Below are 9,724 nucleotides of genomic sequence, written 5' to 3' on the forward strand. Positions count from 1 at the left end.
GAGAGAGAGAGAGAGAGATGCGGTGGTGGGAGGGAGGGAGATAAATATTTAACATCTATATCAACAATAATAATCTGATAGTTAATAACAATAATCTGAAATTAGAGATTACTATTATGAAATTATGAAATAATCACTATTAAGCATATATCAAATTTATATGATTTTAAAATATATTAATTATTGATATGCGATAGAAGGTTTTTCATCAAGAAGTAGCAAAGAACCTGTGATTTTGCCTACTGCTCCAAGAGCTGCAAGAGACCCTCAAGTCACAGATGATATTATTCCTACTAATCCACCTTATGTAGCATATCTTTCTAATCTTCCTTATGAAGTGGATGAAGCATATTTGACAGAATTTTTTACTGACATGAAGGTTAATAAATATTTATTTTTATCATATAATAGTAAAAGATTGATATGGACTTATGACAATCTGTATTATTACAATTTTTTAGATTTCAAACATACGTTTACCAAAAGATTCTAATAAACTTAAAGGATATGGATATGTTGAATTTGAAGATCGTCAAAGTTTAATTGATGCTCTTTGTTTATCCAATACTGTAAGTTGGAATATTTGCATTTTAATCCTGAGCATTTTATTTTACTTTGAAGTAATTTTGTGCGCAAACTATTATATCTATAGCTTATGAAAACAAGGAGAGTACGCATTGATGTTTCAAATACTATTATTGATGATCGTCGTGGTGGTCGAATGGGTCGTGATAATCGCAGAGACAATTATGATGATTCCGAACGTACATCCGGAGATTGGAGAAGTGGTCCACGTGACGAAAATCTACCATCAGATGGAGATTCTTACCGGGGTCGATATGATAATAGAGACCGAAGAGATGATCGTGAAAGTATGTTTATATTATAGTAATTTTTATATGTATTCATAATTAATCAATAGAAAGTTTATATAATTCATTTGCTCATTAATTAGGTTCTGACTTTGATAATAAACCTGGGGCGTGGCGTGAGAGTAGCGACAGAGCAAGACCATCTTTCAGAGGTGGTTTCAAAGATGAAGATAAAGATAGAGAATGGTCTCACTATGATAAGGATAGTAGAGATCGAGATGGAGGAGATAGAGGAAGTAGTTTTGGCTCACGTCGTAATTATGGAGATTCTGATTGGGATCGTGATGGCCTACGTAGACAGGGAAGGCCCCCTTCGGAAGGTAAACGTACGTACTGCTTACTTTGTGATAAATAAAATATATAAAAAAGTTATTTGTCATTATAGCTGAACCAAGAACTAGGCCAAAACTGAAGCTACAGCCTCGTACAAAACCTATTGAGCCTATTGTTGTAAAAGAAGAACAGCCTGCAGCTCCACCTACTGCTGCACCCACTTCATCAACAAATATATTTGGTGCTGCAAAACCTGTAGATACCACTGCCAGAGAAAGAGAAATAGAGGAACGTCTTGCAAAATCGTATGCCGAATCAAAACCCAAAGAAGACGGGTATGGAACATGGAGAAATTTTTTGTGTTTGAATGTAGTTTCTTTTAAAATATTTAATGATTGTTTCTTTTTTAGAGATTCTGAAAAACGCGCTTTTAAAGAAGGTATTTGGGGCAAACGTAATGGAGTAAGTTCACCATATAAAATTGTGTAATATGTCCTGTATTGCATTATTTTGTTTATACGTGTTTATTACTTGTAATAGGAGGGTCGTGAAGAAAGAGAAGGAGGTCGACCAACTCGGCGATCAGAGGATGACAGAAGTCGACGAAATGAAATGAGGTCGACAGTACGAAGTCAACCTGCTCATTCTGGTAAATTTGATTCGATATAATTATATATAAACTTTTATAGAATAGTTCATTATATGATATATCTTTTAAATAATTTAGATCAATATGGAGACACTAAAGGGCAGCCCTCTTCTCGTGGAAGTCGGCCATCTTCAAGAGGTCCCCCACGATCAAACGATACTCGTGGTGGAGATAGGTAACATAGATGGGCAAGGCTATACGAGAAGTAAACTTTTGTGTTTTAATTACATTATTACATTTGCAGAGATCGAAGAGACAGAGAAAAAGATGATGTTAATAGAATGCCAAAAGCAAAGGATGAGCAAGCTCCAGTAAGTGGAAAAATTTAATCAATTTTGTTCACAATAAGTACTTATAACATCTTCTTATTTCAGAATTTCGTAGCTTCCAACAAGTATTCCATGCTACCTGATGATGTGGATCCCGACAATATTGATGATTAGTCCTAATCATTATATATCACCAATTAAATTGTGCCACATGCATCATAATTGGTCTATATATGCATATTATTAATTTGTTTTACCTCTATTAAATACTTATCGAATTGATTCATGAATCAAACTCTAAGCTCTTGGTATTATTTTACAAGAATTATTGTTGATTTGTATTTAATCTATTTTATTACTCGTAATATAATTATCTATCTACATATGTATTTACTTTATATTTCGATATGAATGTTCGGCATCATTAAATCGATGTGCAATTCGGATAACTTTAAAGAATTACATTGATTTTTTTAATATTTAATTCTGAAGATAATTACATCTGTAAGACTTAGGAATTGGGACTTTATATGTCATACTTTATCCACTGTACAGTTATTGTACAATATGTAACTCATTTACATGTAACATAATAATGCCAATTTAGGAGGAAAACAATTGAAATAATAAGTGTAATGGGAACTTAAGTGATGTATTATATTTTATTGCCTGAAATTTGATATTTCATAAAGTATTTGATAAGTATGAAAGAAAAAGAGATGGTTGCAATATAACTAAACATCGAAAGGTTGATACCATACTGAAATGAGCACAGTAAAGAGTAAACCATTGCATAGCACTGAAATCACTATATTAACGATCAAGTGTATCATGACAATATAAGGAACATATGACTGATCAATGAAAATTTTGTCACAATCATTTTATTATAATAACAAGTTTCTAAATAATTATGTTTCAAGCGTATTTATATATTAAAATTTATGTATTTACAATCTCTTTTTGAGGTATATACATAATGACTTTTACTTTCATTTACTGCTGAGTAGTTTGTGCTAATTGACGTAACTGTTTCAACACAGTTTCTAAGAGTTTTTTCTTATCCCGCTCACTTTTCTTTAATACGGAAAATACTGTTTTTTTATCAGATTCTTTTAATCTGTAAGTATAAATGTTTAATGTGTATGATTAAAGTTTATCTTTAAAATGTAGATATTGATAATGTAGTATTACACAAAATGGAAAGACATGGTACATACTTCTCTAACAAAAGTACAGCCATGTTTGGAGTTACCAGATGATATTTACTTGACTCATGGGCATAGTCATGAAAATAAGTAGGCCAGTCCCAACTCATGAATAAGTCTAGTAATTGTCTTAATTGTGCAAAATGTTGAAGTAAGGTACCTTCGGGTAAACCAGAAACAGGTTCTGAGGCAGCAAATTCTAAAAATTAAAGGATCATTTTCTAATTTATGTTCGAATCAATTCAATATCGCAACAAAATATTTTGTAACCATATATTGTACACTTAAGAATAAAAAAATAAAAAAATAGAGGAACACATACGCTCGCATTGTATTGTATCTAAATTGACTTGTTGAAGAGCACCCATAGATATTTGTTTCACGTCTTCACTAACTAATATTCCTAATATAGATTTTGCTATATGAGAACAAGCAGATTTACAGGCAACTTGTGCAACCTCATCCTGAAATATAAATATTCACCTTGATGTTTATAAAATATCTAAAAAGTTATAAAATTCGTAAATTAATGATATAGAGAATTTGTACCGGTAAATTAGTAAAACATGTAAAAGTACTTTGCAGAAACGCTATGAGATCGGTAATAAAACCAGACGCATGTCCTTGGGGTTCTGCTAAGTTCCAATCATAATTTTCTAATTCTAAAAATTCGTCAAGTTTATTTTTTAATTTCTCACAAATCTGTTTTTCAGCGTCATCCCTCGCAACTCTAAACATAGCTGATTCAACACCCACACAACTCAATTGTCCTTCGTGTGGTGTTCTATAATTGTGCATTACAAAATATTATTACAAAATATGATATAATATTAAATACATAATAAATATTTATAACTCATTTGTTTAACTTACCCTGTAATATTAGATACAAATTCTTCTAAATATTTCGTAGATTTTTCAAGGTAACCAGTATTTATTATAATCTGAACCACTTGTAAAAGTGCTAATGATGGTTTTCGAAATAGTGATGATAAACACCCACTAAATGTTCTTGTTAATAATAAATTAGTCGATTTGCAAATCATTTCATCTATTTCTGTTTGAGTAAAATTTAAATCTTCAGAAAATTTTAAACAAGCATAAATGAATTCCTTTACTTGTTGATAAACTTTTGGTACCATATCTGAGAATGGAAATTTTTTAGGAAATTCTATTTTCTGTAATTCCTCATCATGATATGGAAATAAATCAAGAACATTGTCATATTCTTCTTGCATTGTGACCTACAACACCATACACATAAGATTATGTGCATAATGTATAACTTTCCATAATAGAAACATACCTGAATTGGTAAAAAACTGTCTTCGTCTAAAATGTCTCTAAATACTTGAACCCAATGTTGCATTAGAACTTCATTATAATGTACTCTAATTTCTTGTAATAAATCCCAAAGTTGACCTACAGAATACCCATAATTCTGCTTCCAAAAAAGAAAAGGAAAAAATAAAGAAAGAAAAAGATTATTAGAGAAATAAACGTCATATTAATAATAAATTTACAATGTATCAACTTACTCACCCTTAATGTTGTATTGAATAACATTATAAGATTTTTTATTTTTAAAATAAGTGTCGCATCCGTACAATAAGCCTAAAAAATGAGCTTTTTATATATAATATTTTATTACATTCGAATATTTAAACATAATTTTATCATTGCTTACGGAGTGCGTGCGTAATGCATTCACGATTTTTGATAATGCCATTTGCCACAACTCATCTAAATAAACGCGTGTAGCTAAACCATTACCGGTATTTAAAATATGATCTTCTACTACGAAAAATCCTACAATACCTTGTAAGTATGTTTGATAACCACTTATACTCTCATGCTGGAAATATAAAATGAAAATTTAATTGAAAATATGGGAAACTTATTGCAGTGATAATTACCATATTAATAGGTGGTTGTAACACTAATCTAGCTTGTTGTTTTCTTTGTTGTCTATAATATATCTTGAATGTTTCTCCTTCGCGAAGTACGGTATAAATATGCATGCAGCGATAAACAGGACTAAAATCCATTAAGTCTTGTGCACTTAATTCTTCTTCTGATTCATTTGACAAAGAATTTGTTGTATGTGATCTCTTCTTTTTTCGGCCAATAATTTCTGCTTCAACAATCAACTGTTCTTGTGTCTAGTAGTAAAACCAAACTATGTATTGCATGTGTAAAATTAAGTTCTGAAGTTGTAAATTTTACTTACATGTCTCATAGCTACTTCACCAATTTTTGGTGAATGTTTTCTAATATTTTCTAAAAAGTCTCTTAAATCAGACATGGAAGCATCCTTTATATTTTCACGTAGTCTAAAATTATTGTAATCTATCAGTCACTTAATGTCACTTAATGTCTGGGTAAATTATTCTTTAGTTACATTCTGCTGTAAAAATAAATAATCCTTTATCTTATGATATTACTCACTGCGGAATTTGTTGAGTAATTTGTGAAGAAAATCTGTAATTTGTTACTTTTGGTAAGTCATGATGCTCTAGTTGCTCCAAAGTTTTTAAAGCTGGATAATAACGCTTGTCTTTTAATTGTTTTTGCAATTTTGCATAAGCAGCTAAAACAGGAAGACACATGGTGAGACTATCTACTGCAGCAGCCATATTACTTTCTACTTTGCGCGATTTCACAAGTTCTTCTCCTTTTTCTATTACTCTGGTAGCAGTGGCAGTGATACGTTTATCAAGTTCCAATATTTCAGCCTACAGAAAAACATTTTATGAAATCATATTTATTTATTTCATATAGTAAGTTAATCTCTTAATATATGGACTAACATTTAGTTGTTGCGCTTGAGAACGAACTTGCAGGAGTTCTCTAATTGAATCAATGAAACCTTGATAATGATGATTGCACATTCTTTCAATATCTTTATCATGTGCTTTGATACGTTCATCAAGTTTTTCCATAAATTTCTGATGCTCATGACCATCATAAATTGCTCTAAAAAAAGAATAAAAATAATAACATTTTATTACTTTTTCTCTCATTTTAAAGATTTGTTTTACCAATAGATGACTGATAATGATAATACCTGAAAACAAGGCCTATGCTATTAGTATCTGTAGATTCTATTTCATATAATAAATATTCGTGCTTTGGAACCATGACTGACAATAGATTGTCAACTTGATTAGTTGACAATCTTGACATAATAGAACCCTAATTCAATTTTTCTTTATTCTACTACGGGGGTATCCACCCCCGTTTTCAACCCTTCTAATGCGCATATGCACGATAAATGTTGCATCTGCGTGAAGGGATACTATTTCGAAAGCGCGTTTTTTAACGAAATTCTTAATAAAAGATAAAGTTTAATTAGATTTACATACCGAAAAGTTGGACCCAAATAATCGTCTATGCCTTCTATTTCTTGAATAAGAATATCGTATCGCTGCATGTTGATTAAATTCTATGACAACTCAAATGGAAAGACGTCAAAAAGTTTGACAAATAAAATTATGCGCCCTTATATTAATAAAATCATGTGATTTCCATTTGTTGTGTAATAATAAATTATATCAATGTATCATATGAAACTAAATTCTTCGCGTTAATTGTAACATTTCCGTTATTAAAGTTAATGTTACCCAAATATCATTCTTAATATCGTTTAAACTGCCATCTTCATAAAACTACATTATACTCTTTTATACGTCGTATATATTGTATATACGCGTCATTATATGGTGGTTGGTAAAGCAATTTAACGGTATAAAATGTTACAATATATAAATACAATGTAACCGAATTTTGAAATATGACTCTTATATTAATCATCTATTACAAATTCCATCAAATTTTAATTTTATAATGTATATTTTAATTAGTAATTAAAGAAAATTTTTTTAAATATTTCGTATTTATTTAACCAGTAACGTATTAAAGCAAAAATTAGTTAGGTAGCATAGTTAAAGATACTTCTACGGTTATAAAATGTAGCATTTATTTTACCAACCAATGTTTTAAAAAATCGTGTAGCTTATAGAGGAATCTAACTAGTTATTGTTTTATCTACTATATTTGTATTGTTTTCGATAAAATTAGCATCTAACGAAAAAACATAAGTACGGTTTGCTCAAATAAATCGTTCTACATGAGTGAAATATAATGACTGAAAGATTTAGTCTATTTAAATGTTAAAGTACATAGTTTATTTAAAAATAATTATTGCATACTTTATTGAGAGGAATGTTTGAAATGGAATAAAACTTCTATTCGTGATATTTCCTTGAAGTAGATTAATTTATCCGAGCAGACCGTACATGCATTTGGCGTCTGGGTTGGAGACGCCAAGACATCGGATGCAGTTTCTGTGCACTGTGAACCCCGGTTGATTCTCGCCTATTGATTGTATCATAGTAACAGCATACTGGATATTCTTTTTCTACTCAATTTTTCGAGAAATTCAGTCAAGAAACGAAAGTTACAAGAGAAACTAAAATACAAGTAAGTATACTGTTGTGAAGTTAATAACTATCTTCGAAGTCATTGGCGCGCAAGCCTTTGATGTGTTGCTATTCAAGATTTGTTTTACAGTTTACCAAGAATCCATTGCGAAAATTTATTATCTTAATACATCGAATTATTATTTCACAAACATTTCTAACAATGAAATAAAGTTGAAATACTACGCATAACCATTTATAGCCGTTTTATATTATTTATATTAACGAATTTTCGAAGTGTAAAAAGAGTTTTGTGTACCTCTGAATTTTTAGGTAAAAAATGACACCAGAAGGGTATACGCGCGTTTATGTCGGCGGATTAAACGAAAGCATTAAAAAGGAGGATCTCCAGACAGAATTTGAAAAGTATGGCAAGCTAAACAAAGTTTGGGTTGCATTTAACCCACCAGGTTTTGCATTTATTGAATTTTTAAATATGAGTGAGGCAGAACTTGCTTGCAGCAGTATGAATGGCACAGAGATTATGGGTGCCAAGTTAAGGGTGGAAATTTCACGGGGTAGAGGTCGTGGTGGAGGCAGGGGTGGGATGGGAGGATTCAGAGGAAGTCGAGGTGGTGCAGCTAGGGGCTATGGAGCTGCTGCTTCTATCGCATTCAATTACAGAGGAAATAATATGTATGCAGATTATGGAGGTTATTATGCAGGCAAGGGTGGTGGAAGTAGGAGTAGAGACTACTACGGAGAAGATTATATGACCAATCGTGCCAGTGGGTATGTTACTCGAGATGGATATGCACAAGATGTCTATACCAGTGGAGATACAAATGCTGATTATTATACCAACAAAGGCACTGGCACATCAAGGTATCGAAGTCGTTCCCCAGCTGGTCGTGGCAGGTATTAATAATACCCAGTCTTTGTAAAATGATTTTAAGTTGTATTGTATTTACATGATTTCAATGAAATTAATTTGTTAACTAAATTGTTCTGAGATATAACATTGATAATTGATTTGTTTGTAATATTAATAGAAACAAATATTTGGTCATATTCAAACAAGCATAAAGAATTCTGGGTCAGGTAGAAAAAATATTATTAGGCAGATAAATATGAATTCCTAAATAACAGATTTATCTTGAAATTTAAATTTATAATGACTTTTAGCACAAAAAAATGTATTACATAACAAAAAATAACTGCATGATAACAAAATTAATAATTGACACTAAATAAATCTATTGCATGTACAGATATATTGTGCAATTGTAAATATATTTTAAATTAATGAAAATTATCTATTAGATGGAAGCAAAAGTTATGTGACATTCTATTTTGCACTTTCATGTTCACAGTCACAGTCATCGTCATCTTCGTGAATGCACATAAAAGATCTACACTGCATTGCCAATCTGAACTGCGGGCCAATCAGCCGCCCACCCTGATGACTACATTTCTATCCAATCTACGCAGCGACCTGTATATAGACAAGAACTACCATTGCAGATCAAGTTGTGCAATACCATTTGTATAGTATACTTTAGTTCTACAGTTTGTAATCGTTTTCAGAAACATTACCCATTACTCACAAACAAAAGCGTTACTTCAAACTTTATATAACAGGAAAATGAATCGTGAACGAAATTTGAATCAAGCTATATGAATCGTAGTCTAAAGTATTTATATACACAACTTCTATCTTATTTAAATCTGGGGTATTACAAATATTTTATAGTTTTGAATAAGTTTTTTTTACGTATATATATATTTTTTTTGTGTACTTTTTTTAAGTTTCTTACTATAGAGGAACTGGACAAAATATAGCTAAAAGAAGTTTAACATACATTATAAAAAGATAAGATTTTTCATAACTAATAATCTTTCTGTTTCTTTCTATTAACATTTAGTGCTAATTGTCTATAATTTTTTATCACCCATTATAGACATATATATATTATTTAATGAATAGTAATAATATTTAAAAAAAAAAAAAAATGAAAAATGCAAGGAAAAT

At 30.6% G+C, this 9,724-nt stretch overlaps 3 protein-coding genes across 6 annotated transcripts in view; 2 read left to right on the plus strand and 1 right to left on the minus strand.

The window, feature by feature from the left end:
- eIF4B (eukaryotic translation initiation factor 4B) overlaps window positions 1-2,320 on the plus strand; it is a 3,369-nt gene extending 1,049 nt beyond the window's left edge. Inside the window, exons 3-12 of one of the 3 annotated variants that reach the window (XM_017910372.1) lie at window positions 201-379; window positions 462-569; window positions 653-872; window positions 956-1,198; window positions 1,258-1,480; window positions 1,556-1,607; window positions 1,686-1,794; window positions 1,873-1,969; window positions 2,039-2,105; window positions 2,169-2,320. In XM_017910372.1, coding sequence (XP_017765861.1) covers window positions 201-379; window positions 462-569; window positions 653-872; window positions 956-1,198; window positions 1,258-1,480; window positions 1,556-1,607; window positions 1,686-1,794; window positions 1,873-1,969; window positions 2,039-2,105; window positions 2,169-2,237 — 1,367 coding nt within the window. In that variant the 3' untranslated portion in view covers window positions 2,238-2,320. Of the gene's footprint in view, window positions 1-197; window positions 380-461; window positions 570-652; window positions 873-955; window positions 1,199-1,257; window positions 1,481-1,555; window positions 1,608-1,685; window positions 1,795-1,872; window positions 1,970-2,038; window positions 2,106-2,168 lie in introns of all 3 variants that reach the window. The other 2 variants (XM_017910371.1, XM_017910374.1) reach the window with 2 other exon arrangements.
- A 371-nt stretch (window positions 2,321-2,691) lies between these two features.
- On the minus strand, window positions 2,692-6,712 carry Sec15 (exocyst complex component Sec15). 2 transcript variants are annotated; one of them, XM_017910362.1, is made up of 13 exons: window positions 6,339-6,457; window positions 6,082-6,247; window positions 5,720-6,006; window positions 5,502-5,604; window positions 5,188-5,433; window positions 4,959-5,126; window positions 4,814-4,885; window positions 4,578-4,712; window positions 4,145-4,515; window positions 3,821-4,055; window positions 3,594-3,735; window positions 3,284-3,470; window positions 2,692-3,183 (listed from the first exon to the last, which is right to left on the minus strand). In XM_017910362.1, exons 1-13 carry the CDS (start codon window positions 6,455-6,457, stop codon window positions 3,060-3,062), a joined length of 2,355 nt encoding a protein of 784 aa, XP_017765851.1. In that variant the 3' UTR covers window positions 2,692-3,059. The 2 variants fall into 2 exon arrangements, with proteins under 2 accessions (XP_017765851.1, XP_017765852.1); XM_017910363.1 differs by lacking the exon at window positions 6,339-6,457 and adding an exon at window positions 6,637-6,712 and having other exon boundaries at window positions 2,694-3,183.
- Window positions 6,713-7,548: 836 nt separating this feature from the next.
- On the plus strand, window positions 7,549-9,478 carry Rsf1 (Repressor splicing factor 1). The gene is made up of 3 exons (XM_017910368.1): window positions 7,549-7,753; window positions 8,026-8,610; window positions 9,066-9,478. Exons 2-3 carry the CDS (start codon window positions 8,033-8,035, stop codon window positions 9,097-9,099), a joined length of 612 nt encoding a protein of 203 aa, XP_017765857.1. The 5' UTR covers window positions 7,549-7,753; window positions 8,026-8,032; the 3' UTR covers window positions 9,100-9,478.
- Window positions 9,479-9,724: the final 246 nt, after the last annotated feature.

This window comes from Eufriesea mexicana, unplaced genomic scaffold (genome assembly GCF_001483705.2).
Source record: "Eufriesea mexicana isolate 0111107269 unplaced genomic scaffold, ASM148370v2 scaffold100, whole genome shotgun sequence".
In the NCBI taxonomy this organism is placed as follows: domain Eukaryota; kingdom Metazoa; phylum Arthropoda; class Insecta; order Hymenoptera; family Apidae; genus Eufriesea; species Eufriesea mexicana.

Coding starts and splice junctions, on each gene's coding strand:
- Sec15 (XM_017910362.1), bottom strand. CDS start 6,457: ATGTCAAGATTGTCAACTAATCAAGTTGACAATCTATTGTCAGTCATG. Junction 5,127..5,187: donor TACAACCACCTATTAATATG/GTAATTATCACT, acceptor TTATATTTCCAG/CATGAGAGTATAAGTGGTTA. Junction 4,713..4,813: donor TATTCAATACAACATTAAGG/GTGAGTAAGTTG, acceptor TTTTGGAAGCAG/AATTATGGGTATTCTGTAGG.
- Rsf1 (XM_017910368.1), top strand. CDS start 8,033: ATGACACCAGAAGGGTATACGCGCGTTTATGTCGGCGGATTAAACGAA. Junction 8,611..9,065: donor TCCCCAGCTGGTCGTGGCAG/GTATTAATAATA, acceptor TCATGTTCACAG/TCACAGTCATCGTCATCTTC.